The following is an 18,763-nucleotide window of genomic DNA, read 5'->3' as shown; positions in this document are numbered from 1 at the left end:
CGCATTGATGATTGCTGACTGATACTCATTAAAAACCGCCAAAACCTACATACATTCCGCGGAATACGCATGTTATCCATGAGGACTACGCCTCATGGTTAACACACGTCTTCTAGTATAAAAACCCTCTAGTTCTCTTAGTTAGTTTCCTCACTTCGTTCTTAATTGTTCACAAAGCTATACCAAGTCTCAGTGCAAATACAAATATCATTAATTATCACTCAAAGTCTAGCTCGAAGTTCACAAAGCTACAGGCGAAGAACTCTTGACGTAGTCACGAGTTGATTCATCGACCACAAAGTCGCTGAGTACTGGACGACACGTGCTTGTATCACGTATAGTCCATAACAGAAGAACGAAGTCTCAAACCTCTAAGGCCCGCTATAACGACTAGCTATGGCCGAACAAATATTTCAGTCTGCCTGGCAGACCATCGTACAACTCTCCGGATTACCATCCACACCCGCCCTAGCCAGCGGACTTTCGGAAAAACTATCCGAAGTCCATACCATAGTCTTCTTGATAGGAGTAGGAGCAATCCTATATCAGATCTGGGGGCTAGCCAACAAAGCCATCATCACAATCAGCGAGACCCTCACGGAAACTGCTCCGCATGTAGAAGGAATTAGCGGAGGCACTGCAAAGATGGCAACTGGCTTGGAAGAAATGTTGAAGAAATACGACGACTTCCTTACTCTGGAGAAAGCCCGGAAGGCGAGGGAAGAATCCAAACCCAAGTTGGATATCCCCAAACCACCCAAATTCTCAGGAAAAGCAGAAGACGTCGAAACCTTCATTCAAGCAGTGGAAACATACTTGGATAGTAAAAACGAATATGAAGCCACTGCAAGAATCCGATACATGGTCGCACTTGTGAATGAAACGGAGAAAGACAAAACCCGGAACTGGGCGTCCATTGAGTATAGGAAGATGACCGAATACAAGAAAAAGTGGCTTGAGGCGAAGGAAGCTCAGAAGACGGATCCGACCTTCACTGATCCGGAAGGGTACTACCAGTCATGGGAAGATTTCATCAATCAGTTCCGAAAATACTTCTGCCTACTCCCAAACAAGGAAACCGCAAAGAAGCAACTCAAGCAACTTCACATGGGAAAGAACACTTGTGATTGGTACACAGGAATGTTCAACAGCTACGCAGAAGCCACCGGATACGGTGACGAATGGGCCCTGGATCAGTACAAGGCTGGATTAAACCCCGAACTCCGACTAAGGGTCGCCACCCAATTCGCTGCCAGACCCGCGGAACAGAAGAAAGTTTCCACCCACTCTCCAAGAATGGGAAGGACGCAGCCATGGAAGTGGATAGAGAGTGGCGAACAGAACGGGAATATCGCAGTGAGCCCCAACAGAAGGTCAAAGTGGTCTACAGGGACGCCCCACAAACAGCGAAACTGTCGCGAAGAGCGAACACTAAACCAAACCAAAGACCAGAAGAGCGGAGCGGATGAGAGCAGAGAGCGAGATAAGAGCGATGAGCAACTAAGGGCAGATGAATGCTGAAGCGGTGTATTGACGAAAGAGGTCAAGCTGAGGAAATACAGAGGGATCTACCTAGCTTATATACCTATTCTACAGTCTACATAGTCGCGATGAGTCAAGATGACAAACAGATGGTGAAATGTAAAAGAACAATAAGGAGAGTCACAAGGCTGCGCGAAGGCTGCGCGAAGAATGAAGAAGACAATAACAGAGTAACAAGGCAGTGCAAGAATGGAGAGAACAATAAGACGTAGGGCAAAGGGCATAACGAGGCAGTGTTCCATGGGAGAAAGTGTCCGTGTCGAGAATAAGGGCAGAAATGAGAATAAAGAAAAGGTGATAAGGGCGATGAAAGCGATAAGATAAGATAAGGAAAAATAGGGGCTCGTACTTGCTGTTCACGACATTACCCCCCTTCTAAGCTTCATCGTCCTCGATGATCACTGGTAGGCGTCGTCCAAGCTCCCAGTCGAAGTCGGTGGGTGGTGTGTTCGTGAAGTTCTCAATCGAGCGCCAAGGGAGAGAAGCGAAGGTGGTGGCTGAGATGCGGCGGGGTGCAGAGGGGTGACGCTGATGGAACTCCTCAACGGCGTTGGGGGCGTGCTCCAAGTTCTCTTCCGGTTCCCAAGTATCCTCTGTCGATCCGTAGCCCTTCCAACTGACCAGGTACTCCAGCCTACGGTTCTTCCCTCGTCCCCTCCAACGACTGTCGAGGATGTCGTGAACCTCGTATTCAAGCTCCCCCCCCAGTTCAACAGGCTCAGGCGGAGGTGGCAGAATGCCATTGACATCATTGCCTTTCCAGGGGGAGAGCTTGTCGACGTGGAACACAGGGTGAATGCGGGGAGAGGGATGGGGGAAGTTCAAGACGATAGTCGAGGTCGCCCAATTCGTTCGATGATCTTGTAAGGGCCGAGTTGGAGGTCGCCAAGTTTCCGAGTAGGGACTTTGATCTGGATGTCCTTAGCGTTGAGCCAGACGTAGTCTCCAACCTTGAACTGGTGAGCTGATCGCTTGCCGGATTCGTACGAGTCCTTCTGTTGCGCTTTCTCGAGACGTAAGGCGGCTTCGGCATCCTTGCGGACTTCTTGAAGCTGCTGGATGCGTTCATCAACGGGGCGGAGATCAGTTCGTTTACCGACAGGGATGTTGAAGTGAGGGATGTAGCCGTAAAGGACTTCAAAGGGTGATCGGTCGTGGGCAGAGTGGATTCGGGAGTTGATAAGCGAATTCGGCCATAGGAAGGTGTTTGTCCCAATCATCTTGTCGGCGGCTGACGTAGAGGCGGAGATACTTCTCGACTTCTTGGTTGGCTCGTTCGGTCTGTCCGTTGGCCTGAGGGTGATAGGCAGTGGTGAGATTGGACTCGATACCTAGACGCTTGAGGAGGGTGCGCATGACCTTGGAGGCAAACTGAGGGCCGCGATCGCTAATGAACCGGAGTGGGAGGCCGTGGAGGCGAAAGACTTCTCGGTAATAGATGTCGGCGACACCTTCGGTGGTGATGTTGGAAGTGCAGGGAAGGGCGTGGAGGACTTTGCTGTAGTGGTCGACAAAGACGATGATGGCATCATGTCCATTGGCATCAGGAAGCTGGGTAATAAGGTCGACTCCAACGGTCTGCCCAGGGGCCATCGGGTACCTCCAAGGGCTGAGTCGAGGCGCGGGGGTGTTGGGCGTGTTTCTTCCGGGCGCAGATGTCGCAACCTTCCACATACTTCTTGACAAAGGCTCGCATGGTCGGCCACCAGTATTGTCGTTCGACCCGTTCGAGAGTTCTGTGTACGCCAGGATGACCAGAGGTGGGATCGTCATGGCACTGTTTGAGGACGTCGCGCCGAAGTTCATCGTCAGGGGGAACGTAAACGCGACCCTTGTAGTAAACAAGGCCATTATCCTCCTCCCATTCAGCGAGACCAGAGGTGAGACGACGGGGACCTGTCTTACGGAGCTGAGCGAGTCCATCCAGAACCTGGGATTCTCGGGCGCTGGCCTGCCGGATACGATCCTCCAAGGGGTTGACGGCCATGCTTGAGGCAGCGAGTTTGGCGAAAAGCTCGGGTTTGAGCACCACTTGCTGCTTGTTGTCCTCAGCGTCGGAGACCTGGTGAATATCGAGGCGGGAGAGGGCGTCGGCTTGGGTGTTGGATTTTCCCGGGCGATGGGTGAGCGAGAACCGGAAGCGGGAAAGGTAGAGGGCCCAACGAGCTTGTCGACGGCTGAGGTCTTGTGCGGTGCGCCAGTATTCGAGGTTGGAATGGTCGGGTGACGATCTCGAATGGTTCAGGGAGTCCTTCCAGGAAGTGGCGCCAGTCCTTGAGAGCCTCGATAATGGCCAGCATCTCCCGGTCGTAGATCTCGTAGTTCCGTTCGGCGGGCTGCATGGAGGCGGACCGGAATGCAACGGGGTGCCAGAGGCCGTCGTCCTGCTTCTGGAGGAGGGCTCCTCCAGTGGCAAAGCCGGAGGCGTCGACTTCAATGCGAGTGGGGCGATCAGGGTCCCAGAGTGCCAGGATGGGGGCAGACGTGAAGGTGTTGCGGAGGGTGTCGAAAGCCTGCTGCTGAGGTTCGTTCCATTGCCAGGGGACGTTCTTCTTGGTGAGGTCGTTGAGCGGCCGGGCGATGGTGGCGAAATCCTTTGATGAAACGGCGGTAGAAGTTGGCGAATCCGAGGAAACCTCGAACGGCGCGGAGGTTGCGGGGAACTGGCCAGTTGCGGACAGCTTTGACTTTGGCGGGGTCCATGCTGACTTCGCCCTCACGGATGATCAGCCCGAGGTATTCGATCTCCTGACGTTCGAACTCGCACTTCTCTGGCCGGAGATACAGATCGTGCTTCTTGAGGCGATGCAGAACTTCGTGTACAACTTGTCGGTGCTCGTCAAGTGTAGCCGTGAAGATAAGGATGTCGTCCAGATATACCGCAACCTTTCCTCCGGCAATGAGGTCCGAGAAGATCGAGTTCATGAGAGCTTGGAATGTCGCCGGGGAGTTGGTTAGGCCGGAGAACATGACGAGTGGTTCGTAGAGTCCCTGGTTGGTGGCAAACGCAGCCTTCCACTCATCTCCTTCCTTAATCCGGATGTTGTTGTAACCCCAGCGAACATCGAATTTCGTGAAGTACTTGGCACCACGGAGTCGGTTGATGATGTCGGAGACGAGGGGGAGGGGGTAGCGGTTCTTGACGGTGATCTCGTTGAGCTTGCGGTAGTCCTGAACGAAACGGAGCTTGCCATCCTTCTTCTTGACGAAGAAGACCGGGGATGAGAGGGGAGACTTGGAGGGTCGAATGTACCCCTTCTTGAGATTCTCGTCGAGGAACCGATTAAGCTCTTCTTGCTCGTTCTGAGACATGGGGTAAACCTTGGTGCGCATGGTAGCCGGGGCTCCGGGGATCAGATCGATGGCGTGGTCCCAGGGTTTGTGTTCGGGTAGGCGATGCGACTCGGACTCGGAAAAGACGGAGGCGTGTTGGCGGTACTGCGGGGGAACCATCTCCTCGAAAGTTTTCTGGGGTTTGGCTTTCTGAGATTTCTCGGCAATTTGTTGGGAGTAAGTGAATCCTGCAGCGCACCAAAGTTCGTCACCCGTTTCCTCGATCAACCCTGCTCGTAGCCATTTCCTGCGAGTAGTTCGGTTGGCACGGATACGGCAAAGGGGCGGTTCGGCTTGCTCTGGTTCTGGTTCGGGAGCGAGACCAGAGTTAGGCGTGGTAGGCACAGGGGGAGGGTCATCCGGGGCATCAATCTGTTCGAGAATAGCGTCACCCGAGGGTACCCCTCGACTGGGAGGGTGCGCGTCCTCATCTGGAATCTCCTCGATCGTGACACTAGAGACTTTGGAGGGGACCTGGAGGGTGCCGTTGCGCCAGTCAATGGTGGGATTGGTCTTTCGAAGCCAAGGGAGCCCGAGGATGATGTCCTCCCCTCCAAGATCGGCGATAAGGAAGTCCGTCCATTCGGAGTGACCATCAACTGTGAGTTCTAGCCGTGCGAAATGTGTGATGTTGCCGGACTGGTTAGGGGTACCGTCGATGTTGAGGAGTCGGATAGGATGGGCGGAGGGGGAAAGGTGGGTGATGTTGTGTCGATCGACAAAGGGTCTATCCAGGAACTTGCCTGTCGCCCCACAGTCGATCATGGCCGCGGAGTTGGTACTGCGATTTCTGCCTCTGAGCCTCACGTTCACGCGAAAGTGTGACGAACCGGGGGTTTATTTCGCGAATCGAGCTAATAGTACATGAACGGATGGAGTCATATTCAGAAATGGCGTACGGAGGAGCAAAGGGTGCCTGCGTTGCGGCAGGGACGGGCACCCGTTTCAAAAACCCTGGTGGAGCCTCTGGAGTTGAGCCAGGATGTCGAGTTGTTGTTGTTGAGTGGCAGAGAGGGAGGCGAGGCTTGGGGCGGGGGCAGAAGGCGTGGCAGGAGTGGTGGCGGCAACGGTGGCAGTGGCAGCAAGGGCGGGTTCGTCAAAGAGGGAGAAGGGTGCTTCCTGGGTAGCGGCGACACGGCGACACGGAGGTCGAGAGAGCCCTCGTCCAGGTGGGAATCCCATGTACTTGTCCTGGCAGACGGTGGCAGCATGTCCCATACGCTGGCAGTAGTTGCAGCGTAACGCCCCATGATTCCCATCCTTCTTGTTGTGACCGGTGGATCCACAGCCGAAGCATCGACCGCGCATGGCATTGAGGAAGTCCTGGTAGGTCTTGCCACTAGGGCCAGGTCGGGTAGCATCGATCTCCATTGCGTACGGATCACGAGCGGGGGCGGGAGTGGGAGCGGGAGCGTACTGGGCCAGGGAGGTGCGGGACGAGTTGGGGTTCATGTTCCGCATGACGAACTCGTTTTTGATGGCTTGAGCGACAAGTTCCTCCAGGTTGGCAGGTTCCTTGATGAGATTGCTGAGGGCGAGCCAGAGAAGATGTTCCTGGGAGAGCTTCCTCTTGAAGCGAGCCATTCCGTCCGAATCGGATAAATTGGTGCGCGAAAAGATGTCGACGAAGCGAGAGGCGAAGTCGGCTACAGTCCCTCGACCAAGAGTGAGCTGCTCAAGCTCCTGGAGGGCAGCCTGGGCGTCGTTGGCAGGTTGGAAGCGTTGCTTGAACTCGGTGAGGAAGTTAGCCCACTTTCCCCCAGCGAAGGGCCAAGGCTTGGTCTTATCGGCATCGTGATCGGCGATCTGCTGGAGGAAGCGAGATGCCCATCGACCAGCTTCTCCATGCATGTATGAGAGGGCCGTGGAAATCCATTCCTTGTCATCTCGAGTGCCGTCGTCCTTCTTCAACTGGGGTTGGTGTCCGGCCCAATTGGTAAAGAACTGGAGGAAGCGTCGGGCGTCTTCAGCCTTGCCGTGGAAGGGCTCAGGCGCCTTGACCGGGCTCTTGCTAGAGGCGGTTTTGGCGGCTGTAAGGTGGCTGACCAGGGTAGAAATGGCGGCGGTGAGCTGGTTTTGCTGTTCCTGGAGTTTCGCGAGATCGGCGGCGGACATCGTGAAGTTGTTGGTGGTTTGGGAAGTGGAAGAGGGTAGAGTAGTTGGCTGGGTGGAAGTGGGAGGTTTCTGTTCTGAGCTTGGAGCGTCAGATGTATCCTCCAACTGCCGAGAGGGTGTGAAGAGGGGGATGGATCGGGCGAGAAACGAAAGAGGCGGGGTTTGTCGGTGTAGAGCGGCCGGAAGAGCTGAGGCGTTGTGCGGAGATGAGGGGTGCGGATGCGGCTAGAGCGGAGTGGAGGGTATTGAACGGTGGGAGGGTGTTTTCTTGTTCGGGGGATGCTGATCGGACGCTAAGGGACTGGACGACTTCTTCTTCTTCTTCCTCGTCGTCGTCTTCTTCGTCTTCTTTGGGGTCGGTGTCGGGATCTGGGAGCTTGAATGAACCGGCTTTGGCAGCGGGGGAGGTATTTGCGGAACGGTAGGCTTGGTACGGGGTTTCTGGAGATTCGGCGGCGGTGGGTTGCGTTTCAGAGGGCGGAGTCCTGGGGTTGTTGCGGGCGAATTCTTCAACTGCTTGCTGATTAACGGGGGACGGTGATTCGGTGTTTAACTTGAGGGAGTTGATATAGACCCAGTCGTGTACGGAAGGTTCGTGGTAACGGTTGGGGCAGGGCTGTTCAGAGCAAGCGGTCCAACGGTTGAGGCTTGGTAGATGGACGTCTAGGACAATGGGGTGACCGTCACTGGCCCGAACGACAAAGTGCGGCTTAAACAGACAGGAGGTGTCTTCCGGTGTGGCGGAAATCTTGACGGAGTGCGGGGACCAGAGTTGCCAGAGAGGGACCTGATCGGCAGGTCAACCAGAAGCCAGGGATGCGGATGATGCAGGAGCAACGATCGGCGTTGCCGGTGCACGAAGGTAGCTTGACCTAATGTCGCGAAGAGCGAACACTAAGAACCAAACCAAAGACCAGAAGAGCGGAGCGGATGAGAGCAGAGAGCGAGATAAGAGCGATGAGCAACTAAGGCAGATGAATGCTGAAGCGGTGTATTGACGAAGAGGTCAAGCTGAGGAAATACAGAGGGATCTACCTAGCTTATATACCTATTCTACAGTCTACATAGTCGCGATGAGTCAAGATGACAAACAGATGGTGAAATGTAAAAGAACAATAAGGAGAGTCACAAGGCTGCGCGAAGGCTGCGTGAAGAATGAAGAAGACAATAACAGAGTAACAAGGCAGTGCAAGAATGGAGAGAACAATAAGACGTAGGGCAAAGGGCATAACGAGGCAGTGTTCCATGGGAGAAAGTGTCCGTGTCGAGAATAAGGGCAGAAATGAGAATAAAGAAAAGGTGATAAGGGCGATGAAAGCGATAAGATAAGATAAGGAAAAATAGGGGCTCGTACTTGCTGTTCACGACAGAAACGGGAGGAGAAAGACCCTGATGCCATGGATGTTGACGCCATCCAAACAAAGCAGTCATCCGGCACACAAAATGGGAAATGCTTCATCTGCAAGGAAAAGGGACACCCGGCGCGAGCCCTGTCCAAAAGCCAAATGCGGAATATGCCGACAACTAGGACATACAACACGAGCCTTGCCCCAAACACCCTGACTCGGGAAGCTCAAACATTCGAGCCACAACAAAGGGCGAAGGATCCGAGGAGGATTTTTCATAGGGGACATCTTAAGGTCGATGGAGATCGTCCCCGAACTGTCAATTGGAACGGCGACGATCACCACCCGAAACAAACGATCGATCGTTCTACCAATTGAAATACCCGAAAGTGGCATCGACACAACGGTCCTGATCGACAGCGGAGCGGATGACCTATTTATCCACCACCGGATGGTTGACAAATATAAAATCCCTACAAAAAACACTTAAAAACCCCATCAAAGTCCGAAACGTAGATGGAACCGCAAACAAACAGGGAACCATCTCACAAACGATTGAACCCATCATCAACATCACTGGACGACTACAAAAATATACTATCTATGTCACAGGTTTAGGAAAGTGGGATTTCATCTTCGGGATGCCGTGGTTACAGAACGAGAACCCCGATATCAACTGGAAACGAGGAGAGGTCAAATGGAGAAACACGATATCTCCGACCATGGAGCAAGACGATCAAGACCTTCTCCTCGCCTTCATCGAAGGAAAAGCCACGAAGGAAATCAACAAGAAATGGCTCAACGCGACCAGCACTGAAGAAAAAGACACCGACTATGAACCACCTCTTGAAGAGGATCTCAAACTCAAAATTCCCCATGCCTTTCACGAATTCTTAAGTGTCTTTTCTGAAAAAGCATCAAATCGTTTCCCAGAAAGGAAAGAGTGGGATCACGCGATCAACCTCAAGGAAGGCTTCAAACCCAAATCGTTTCCCATCTACAATCTCACGCCGGTCGAGGAAGAAGAACTCACAAAATTCCTTGATGAAAACTTGGCAAAGGGATATATCCGTCACTCAAAATCACCAATGGCATCACCCATGTTCTTCGTGCCAAAGAAAGACGGAAAGAAGCGCCCATGCCAAGACTACAGATATCTCAACGAATGGACGGTGAAAGACGCCTACCCACTACCTCTAATATCCGACATCATGACCGGGTGAAAGGAAAACGATACTTCACCAAACTCGATGTCCCATGGGGATACAACAATGTGCGCATCAAGGAAGGGGACGAATGGAAGACTGCATTCAAAACCAAGAGAGGGCTCTTCGAAGCACTAGTCATGTTCTTCGGACTCTGTAACTCACCCGCAACGTTTCCAAAGGATGATGGACCACATCTTCATTGTTGAAATCGATGGGAGACTTGTGATCATCTACATGGATGACATACTCATCCCTGCAAACACCATCGAAGAACTGGAACACATGACTAAAATCGTTCTCAAGAAACTCAGGGACAACGACCTATTCCTCAAAGTCGAAAAATGTCAATTCGCTCAGACACGAATCGAATACCTCGGCATGATCATAGAACACGACAAAATCATGATGGACCCAGAAAAGGTCAAAGGGATGGCCGAATGGCCCACCCCCACAACGGTGAAGCAAGTACGATCCTTCTTGGGATTCGGAAACTTTTACCGAAAGTTCACCATGAAATACTCCGAGATCGCCAGACCCCTAAACGAACTCCTAACCAAGGAAAAAGAGTTCATTTGGACTGAGGAATGTGATAACGCATTCAAAACCCTGAAGCAATGATTCATCGAAGAACCCGTCCTCAGAATGCCGGATATGTCTAGACCATTCCAGATTGAATGTGACGCCTCCAAGTACGCGTATGGAGCTGTCCTCACCCAAGAAGACAAGAATGGCAAAAGGCATCCGGTAGCTTTCCTATCAAAAACCTTCACACCCACCGAACGCCGATATGAAATCTATGATCGCGAGCTCCTTGCAATAGTACGATCCTTACAAGAATGGAGACATTACCTCCAGGGATCAGAATTTGCCACCCATATCCTTTCTGACCACAAGAATCTCACCTATTTCAAACAACCACAAAAACTCAACGATCGACAAGCCCGATGGTCCCTAATACTATCCGAATACTACTATAATCTCAAGAATATGCCCGGCAACAAGATGATTCAAGCCGACGCCCTTTCTCGAAGACCCGATCACATACCCAAAAAAGACGAAAATGACCTACCAACTATTTTATTAAAAGAAGAGTTATTTATCGACGAACTTGACACGGATACCTCCATAGGTTTGATTGATCTTGACCTCCAAAAACACATGGATCAATCTACAGGAATGGATCAAACCGCGATTGAGGCCATGAAAACCCTAGTCGAAGGCGGATCAAACGAAATGAAACAAGGACTCCACGATTGGACGGTCATTACCGAAGATGGAAAAACCACACTCTTCTACAAGAACCGACAATATATTCCGAAGAACAATAACATCCGAAGAGAGATTGTCCAACGATACCACGACGCTGAAACTGCGGGACACCCTGGAGAGTTGGAAACATTCCATGCCATCAAAAATCATTATTACTGGCCCGGAATGAAGATGTTCATCAAATCATATATCCAGGGATGTGCGAAATGTCAGCAGTTCAAAATCAAGAGGAATCCCCATAAGATCTCCCTCATGCCCATAGAAGGAAATGATCGACCATTTGGTTATGTCGTCATTGACATGATCACGGATCTTCCGGAATCAAACGGATACGATTCGGTCCTGACCGTGGTGGACCACGGCCTCAGTAAGGGGGTGATCTTCATTCCAACAAAGAAGACAGCAACTGCTGACGATATCGCAAAACTTCTTATGGAAAATCTCTTCAAACGCTTCGGATTACCAGACAAAATCGGTTCTGATAGAGGTCCCCAATTCGCAGCCAAAGCTCTCAGAGAGCTGTTCCGTCTCATTGGAATAGACTCGTCACTATCCACGGCTTACCATCCACAAACACAAGGAGCCATTGAACGAGTACATCAAGAATTGGAGACATACTTATCGATCTACTGCATCACAAACCAAGAATTGTGGGCAGACAAACTAGCCCTCGCTGAATTCACGTACAACAACCGAAGGCATGCAGATCGAAAACACTCTCCATTCGAACTCATCATGGGGTTCCAACCCAAGGCCTTACCAACGACGTTCTCCAAAACTCAATTCCCATCAGTGGAAGAACGACTCAGAGCCCTGGAAGAAGATAGAAGAGAAGCCGTGGCAGCACACGAGCTCGCCAGATCAAGAATGGCCCAACGAATCAAGGGGACACCAAGACCTTTCCGCAAAGGTCATCGAGTGTGGTTGGAAGCCAAAAATATCAAGCTCCCATACTCCAAGAAAATGACAACAAAACGAGAAGGTCCCTTCGAAATCACAGAAGTCCTTGGACCAAACACGTTCCGCCTCAACCTTCCCCCGACTTGGAGGATCCACGACGTTTTCCATGCAACTCTACTTTCCCCATATGTCGAAACGGAAACACACGGACCCAATTACACACTCCCTTCTCCCGAATTAATTGATGGAGAAGAGGAATATGAGATCGACAAAATCCTCAAACATCGAGTCGTGAGGAACCAACGACAATTCCTAGTATCGTGGAAAGGATATCCTCTCTCTGAAGCAGAATGGAAAAAGGAAAAAGAACTTTCCCATGCTAAGGAACTCCTCAAGGCGTACAAACGAAAACACAAGCTCACATGAGGAAGCCACATGCCCAACATGCACATCTCATAAACCTGAAACATGAAAACCTCAAAGGACGACATGCACCCTTATCTTAGAACATGAAGACAACATGAGGCTTTATCTTGAACACCCCTCAAACGCATGCCTATGACATCAACCAAGAAAACATGAGGACTTATACTTAAAAGGAGGAAGAAAAACTCGATTGAAAAAACAACAAGTTCCCCAACTCCACTCGACAAACCACTTCCACCCAACAGCATGTCCACTCCTCAGTACAACTAGTGGGTTGCAGGCCAGTGAATGGCAATAATCCGAGGCCTTTTGGCCTGCAGCCCTACAGTGTGTTCTTGTTTGATCCAGAAGTCATCGCCTTCTCACATCTCCGCGCGCGCGGAAAATGCAACCGCATCACATGCATCAGATCACGCCGAAGTCACATGTTGAAATCAAGGTTGAAACCTTGGCGTCCCAAATCCATCTCCCAACAGAACCCGAGACCAAAAGGCCTCGGAACTACCTTGCCCCGGCCATGCCCGTTCCCCCTCTCAACGAGGAGGAATCTCTCTTCATGGTCACCAATGCCCAGTATGCCGTCCGACTCGAGAATAGACTTCTCGAAACCCCTGGTGCTGAGCCCGTCGCTCGCATCGTCTCCATCGGACATATGATTGCCCTCATCATAGCCCAACTCATGGGCATAGTCAACACTCTCCATCAGTTCGTCTTTGGGATTCACGAACATCTCGTACACCGCCCCGAGATCACTGACCTCGTGCTGGAGCTCCGAAATCGAAGGTGGGACATGTTTCCCCATCTAGAAACGGACGGTCACTCGTGGGGGACACAGGGACGGGCACACCATTACCTCGGAGAGACCACAAAAGAGTGATCCTCTATTGAGAGGATCTCGAGCACTGGGAGGATGCAATTGTCCCGCAAGGTATCCATATCCTGGGCTGCTATGAATTTGTATATTCGCAGCTCGTCTGTGTCGTTTGGAACCAGCTTGATCACGACATGTTGACCTTGCTTGTTTTGAGCAAAAGCTAACGTCCCCTAGAATTCATCTGTATTAGGGCGCCGGCAAACACGGTTACACTCCCCTCATCCTGACAGGACACGTACCGTCGTTTCTATCGCCGTTCTCTCAGGTTCCCCTTCTGAGCTGGTTGCATTGTCATGGTGGGGAAATGGAAACTCGGCTTCGACTTCAGGTTCGTCATCGTTTCGACGAGGGGCGATATAGCGTAGATCGTCGAAATGTCGCTCGTAGAGCGTGTATCCACGCGCTTCGAACCAGTCGATGGTGTGCTGCGAGTCCCAGAACTGGTACCGCATGTACGCCCTGTCCTCAAGGCCTCGCCAGTCGTAATCGTTGCCCTTTGGATCCGGGAAAGGGAAAGGGATTGTCAATCCGACCTTAGTGATGGAAAACGTTAACTACTGGTACGTCACAGTGTACACGAGCGCGTGGCAGGGAGACTCACTTCCATATTCGCGCCTTAGGGGAGTGGGCTTCGCGGAAGTACTTGAATAGAAACGAGAAGCGCGACGACACGACACGAAAGCGCTTTGTGTGGGTGTATCTGAGCCTGTAATTGCCGTCATGCCGTGTGTGATACATAAACCCAAATCCAGGCAAACTCACGCTTAACTATAGCTCCCACGGGCGCTTGTTTAGATCGCGCTTGGTCAATGAAAAACCTTGCTTGAAGTTGCCTTGAAGTTCAAAATTTTAATTTGTAATTTTTCGCAGGAGAGGTTCCCTGCCCTTGAAAAAGTACTATGAGACCTTTAGTTTTCATGCTTTTGGAAGACGAGCTGTCGGCTCTTTGTCTCAAAAGAGGTACTACTCCTATGTAGGAAGGATGTACACCATGCATTTTAAAATACCCTACATCATACCAGCTCCCTATGGGCAGGCGATACCGGCAAAGGCCCGACAAGAGCAGTACACTTATCCCAATGCGCCGTCGCATTCCCGACGATTTTTATCGCACTCGCCTTGATGTTGCCCTGGCAGGGTGTAAGTAGCAAGTTGGGAGTAGTAGTTACTCGGAGTCAGAGACAATCGATCCTGGAGATTACTTTGCAGACGCACGATATCGGGGTTGTTCTGCACGGTCAAAGTCCAGGAAACGGTCGACGAGGTGCCGTCGGTGTAGTAATATGTCTGGTCGTAAGTGGCCGAGCTTTCAGTTGGCCCGAGGCGTCCTAGAAGTACGAGTTAATTAACGCGACGGAAAGAGATAAAGATAATAGAACTGCTTGCCTGACTTCATGCTGAATGGTGAGTATTCAATGTAACATCAAAAAGACCCCATCAGTTGGTCGTTGAAGCGAAATCGATCTGGGGATAGAGGAACCTACTTACACAATCTCCGTACGCTCCACAGCTGCAAACATCCAATCGTGGTACTGCTTTATAGCTGCCTTGCCGGATACACGATCTAACCCGGACACCTCGTACGTCGCGCCGTCCTCGGTGAACGAGAGGAGGTTATTGGTGTCTTTGCTTTCCTCAGCCGTAAGGATCTGCGGAAGGATAATATCGATATTGATGTGCGTTTCAATCGGGACTATGTAGTAAGAAAGGGCGAGTCGGGGGGGAGAGGAGACCGTACCTTTGTGAAGATCTCTTTCGCCAGTTGAGGAGGCACCCTTTGAGAGTCGGTCGTAATTTGCAGAGTATCGGCGAACTTCATGGTCGCTGTGAGCTAAAGGCCAGTGGCTGACACCTGGGGTGACTCGACCTCCCACCGACACTGCTCAGGCTTTTATAAGTCTAAGACCAGGGGACGACTGTCACTTGCATGTACAACTGTCAGCGGGATTATTAGCACATGAACAAGTCAACTGAGCGATTGTATGTATATTCACCAAGGGCTCATATTTAAAAACGATCCGTTGAACAATCAGAATAGAAATCCGACCAATTGAAACGACCGTAAGAATCCTAGGACTTGACAAGCCCGTACGTAAATCTAACATCGACCTTACAAACCATCCTGCGATAAGAGTGCTCCAGAATAGAACTCTCCGTCGAGGTAACCGTGGAGCGGGTGAGAGAAGGAACCCCAATATGAGATCATGCCCGTCGCTGCTGCTTCCCAAACCCCGAACACTATATATCAGGGGTAACAAGAGCTAGGAGCACCAAAAAATTGAACATAGTTGAGGGTCTACAGGATCAGAGGTAGTAGTAACAGCTTCCTCTGTCTCAATGCGAGTGAACGCAGCCATGAGGTTCCGATATGTACGTGAGGTCCAAAGTGCACTCTCCCTGCAATGGCTGGAATGGCCGAGTCGTTAAGGCGAGTGATTTGAATACCCAAACATATCACTTGGTGTTTCACCGCGTAGGTTCAAATCCTGCTTCCAGCGAAACTTTTTGTCATTCTTTTTCGTCTGAACTCTGAACGCATTTCTTGCCGGTCGTTATTCCCTCACTGTCTCTCGCCACCGGTTTCTAAATCGTGTCTGACAAGTCCACGCGCGTATCTATAGCCTTCTTAGACCATCTCACAAGACCGCAGCCCAGACGAGGGGTCAATTTGGGAAGATACATGAAATGTACGATAAAGTCTACCCCTGGAATGCGATACCGGCTTTCGAAGTCTCCGCCAATCCACCACCCGCAAAGCCAGTCCCTGTGAAGGCAGAGAAACATTTCGTCAATACAATAATTACAACGAAAAACCATACACGCGGCAGAACGCCAGTAACGAATAATGACGACGACGTACCTTCCCGCTTCAACTCGAGCACATCCTTATCCTTGAGAACTTTCTCGCAGACAACGCATTGTTTGGAGGGTTTGACGAGTGTGTCGGTGCATGTTTTGCAGGTTACGTGGCCGCATGGTTTGGACACTGGAGGGATGTACCGTGTTAGGGGGTGATTGTAGAGGAAGAATGGTGGTAGGATGCAGGGATAAACGTTTGCGTAAATGCGGCAAAGGTTAGGTTAGACACGAAGCCTACTCCTCGGGCCCGCAATGCAAAGCAAAGTCAAGCTGAGGCCCCGTTGTCCCGAGGCATGCAGATCCCGCCCTAGCCCGCAGATCCAAAACATGCAAAGCAAACCAGCGGAACGCAAACCGCCACGAAGCAAAGGGAAGTAAGGCAAACTCAAAAATAAGCACTCACGGAACAACAGCGTGTTATTGGAAAGTTTCTTCTTGCATGAAGGGCACATGGGGTCGCCCTCCTCCGCCTTTGCCGTCGGATCACCATTCGAGGGTGTGGATTCCGGGGATTTGGCAGAGGGGGTGCTTGACCAGAGCGTGAAGTTTACTGGGGAGAGTTTCTTTAACCTATAGCCAGGAGGAAAGGGGTTCGTGTAAGAGACGGAACGTGTTGGGGAGGAGAGGCTAGAGCACGTACGACAGGGCATGGCTCCCGTCTTTTCCACTTGCGCCCCTACACGTCGTTTGCACCTTGACATCGTCCAGATTCCTTGGGGGCCCAGAGGAGGTATACGTAGGCGTGAGGGAGGGCAACCAGAAATCTGGTAGTTTGTGTTTAAGCGCTGCTGCTTGTTCTTTTTCGATTTGGATCATGGCAGCTTCCTCTGCTTCTTTGGCAAGGTTTTCGACTGTCGACGGATCGAATTCAAACTTGCGTTTTGTTCCTCTGGTTTGAGCTGGTGGTGTTTCTGTCAGTATACGAGCCTGCGGAGAGCACGACTCGGACTCACCTGGGTCGCTCGAGTCCTTGCCCTCTTCAGTGCTGGCAGCCCTGGTCCCAATTGACGAAGGACCCGCAGCCAGCCCCAGCTGACCCTTCTCAAACTCCAACAAAACACGCTCACGGGCAGCCTGTCTCGCCCTAGCCTTTTCCTCCTCCGCCTCCCTCTTCAGCGCTTCCAACCGCTCCTTCTGACGTTCAATGTCCTTCCTCTGTGTCACTGAGTAATTTAGATTCCCCGCCGACCTGACTGGATGGATAGAAGGGGGTTGGGAATGCAGGGCAACTCACACAAGTCGGCGATAACGCATTCTTTGCAGAAGAGGTGTCCTTCGTTGCATGCGACGGGGTTTCGAGCGCGGTTTAGGCAGAGTGAGCAGGCGTCGAAGCGGCGCATTGATTCGTTTCCTAGACGTTGCTAATGCCAGGCAAAACATGATTGAGTATTCTATCGTCGAGTGCTGGGCGTAGCAGGAGCTACCTTCTTAGTTCCATAGTCGAGTTTCTTGTATTCAGCATAACTGAATATCGAGGACGCCGTGTTGTTTTTACTGTGTTTCGTCATTTTTAAATGAGAACGATAGTATGAACTGGGTCGTTGTAGACGTCGGCGTTGTGGTAAGAGTCGCGCTCGACGCCGGGGAAAGAAAGTTAAACGAGAAGTAATCAAACTCGTTCTCCCACGTCAATAAGTCTCAAATTCAGGCAATATTCTTGACCACTAGCCACGACCACGCACAAAGACGACACCTGTTCACAATACTTCCTGCCTCCGAGTCTCAGAGTCATTTACCCCAGATCTTCAACCCAAGGCGAAGCACTCGGAACTAATCCTACACGTGGATTGCCGCGGTTCCGAACCTTTACCTCCTCGCCATTCGAGCATTACACAGGGGATCTACGGGTAAACCAATACCTGAATGGAATCAGTAATTGATGAGCGAAGTTATCCCTGACGATTCTATCGTCGCAGACCTTTAAGTCTCTGCAACAATTCCTCTGTCGCGACTTGCCACATTTCCATCCAACTCCCACTTCCCTGCTCGTTCCCTCTGACCCATTGACAGTTCTAAATGTCAGCCTTCCATTAAAATGCCTCTTGGACAATTGGAGGAATGGATTAACCCGAAAAGTAAGTAAAACCAAGTAAATACGAAGTTTCTCCTCTTAATCCTCCTTTTAGCCGCTAGCCCCTCTCGCATGACCAAAAGAATCCTCTCATCCGACAGAATCACTTCCAGCTCCCTCTTCTTCACAACTCAACAGAAGCTTATTGCCCTACCACGCCTAATCTTCGATAACTTTATGTTCCTCCCAAGGCCTTCTCCCTGCCCAGCCAATTCATCCATCTACACACCCCTCCCCTATAGGCCTTCCTTTGAACTATTTTCAATGAAAGAAGATCTCAAAAACGTGGTCCGAAGGAACGAACGCACCAATCAACGCTAATCTCTCTCAGATCTAGAATGTTCACTGGCAGTACCACTTACCCACAAGCAGCATGTTTTGATGACATGACGTTTAGGGTGTGGCTTCGCGCTGCGTACGTATATAAGTGGTGGTGCTCTTCACGAGAAGACGAAGATAGTGACGACGGTAGTGTTTCCCCGTATACGCGATCTCACCTCCCCTAGGATACGCACTACGTGTCCTCCGTGTCCTCCACCCCGTTTCTGGTCTATATATCCCGTCGGATATTAACCTTTGCACCTGGTAGGCCTTGCTCCCCTTTCACGTCCTTCCCTTCCACTCTCTAACGCATCCCATCTCCAGATCCGCACTACCAACTACAAATCCCAAAAATGCGCTTCTCCTTTCCCCTCATCCTACTCTCCCTAGCAGCAACATGGACATCAGTCCTAAGCTCCCCAATCCCAATCCCAAAAGACCTCCACGCCCGCGGCCCACGTCCAAATAACAGCGCAGACAACAAACCCCTCTCCCTCCG

General features: G+C 51.2%; 3 protein-coding genes and 1 non-coding gene across 4 annotated transcripts; 2 read left to right on the top strand and 2 right to left on the bottom strand.

Annotated features, from left to right (window-relative positions):
• Positions 1–12,524: 12,524 nt before the first annotated feature.
• Positions 12,525–13,016, top strand: CC1G_10343 (hypothetical protein; the record flags this gene model as incomplete). Its single annotated transcript, XM_001837870.2, has 1 exon — positions 12,525–13,016. One exon carries the CDS (start codon positions 12,525–12,527, stop codon positions 13,014–13,016), a length of 492 nt encoding a protein of 163 aa, XP_001837922.2.
• Positions 13,017–13,958: 942 nt separating this feature from the next.
• CC1G_10342 (hypothetical protein) lies at positions 13,959–14,832 on the bottom strand (the record flags this gene model as incomplete). Its single annotated transcript, XM_001837869.2, has 5 exons — positions 13,959–14,143; positions 14,229–14,341; positions 14,400–14,410; positions 14,502–14,662; positions 14,752–14,832. The coding sequence occupies 5 exons, from the start codon at positions 14,830–14,832 to the stop codon at positions 14,027–14,029; spliced, it is 483 nt and encodes a 160-aa protein (XP_001837921.2). The 3' UTR covers positions 13,959–14,026.
• A 586-nt stretch (positions 14,833–15,418) lies between these two features.
• Positions 15,419–15,511, top strand: CC1G_20220. Its single transcript has one exon. It is a non-coding gene; the product is annotated as a tRNA-Ser (tRNA).
• A 98-nt stretch (positions 15,512–15,609) lies between these two features.
• On the bottom strand, positions 15,610–17,410 carry CC1G_10341 (hypothetical protein). The gene is made up of 7 exons (XM_001837868.2): positions 17,297–17,410; positions 17,107–17,233; positions 16,826–17,035; positions 16,513–16,771; positions 16,276–16,442; positions 15,874–15,999; positions 15,610–15,777 (listed from the first exon to the last, which is right to left on the bottom strand). Exons 1-7 carry the CDS (start codon positions 17,378–17,380, stop codon positions 15,713–15,715), a joined length of 1,038 nt encoding a protein of 345 aa, XP_001837920.2. The 5' UTR covers positions 17,381–17,410; the 3' UTR covers positions 15,610–15,712.
• Between the last annotated feature and the right edge of the window lie 1,353 nt (positions 17,411–18,763).

Source organism: Coprinopsis cinerea (assembly GCF_000182895.1).
Source record: "Coprinopsis cinerea okayama7#130 chromosome 6 map unlocalized cont3.6, whole genome shotgun sequence".
Classification (NCBI taxonomy): Eukaryota; Fungi; Basidiomycota; class Agaricomycetes; order Agaricales; family Psathyrellaceae; genus Coprinopsis; species Coprinopsis cinerea.
Note: the sequence above shows the minus strand (reverse complement) of the source record. Positions and strands in the feature narration are given on the sequence as shown.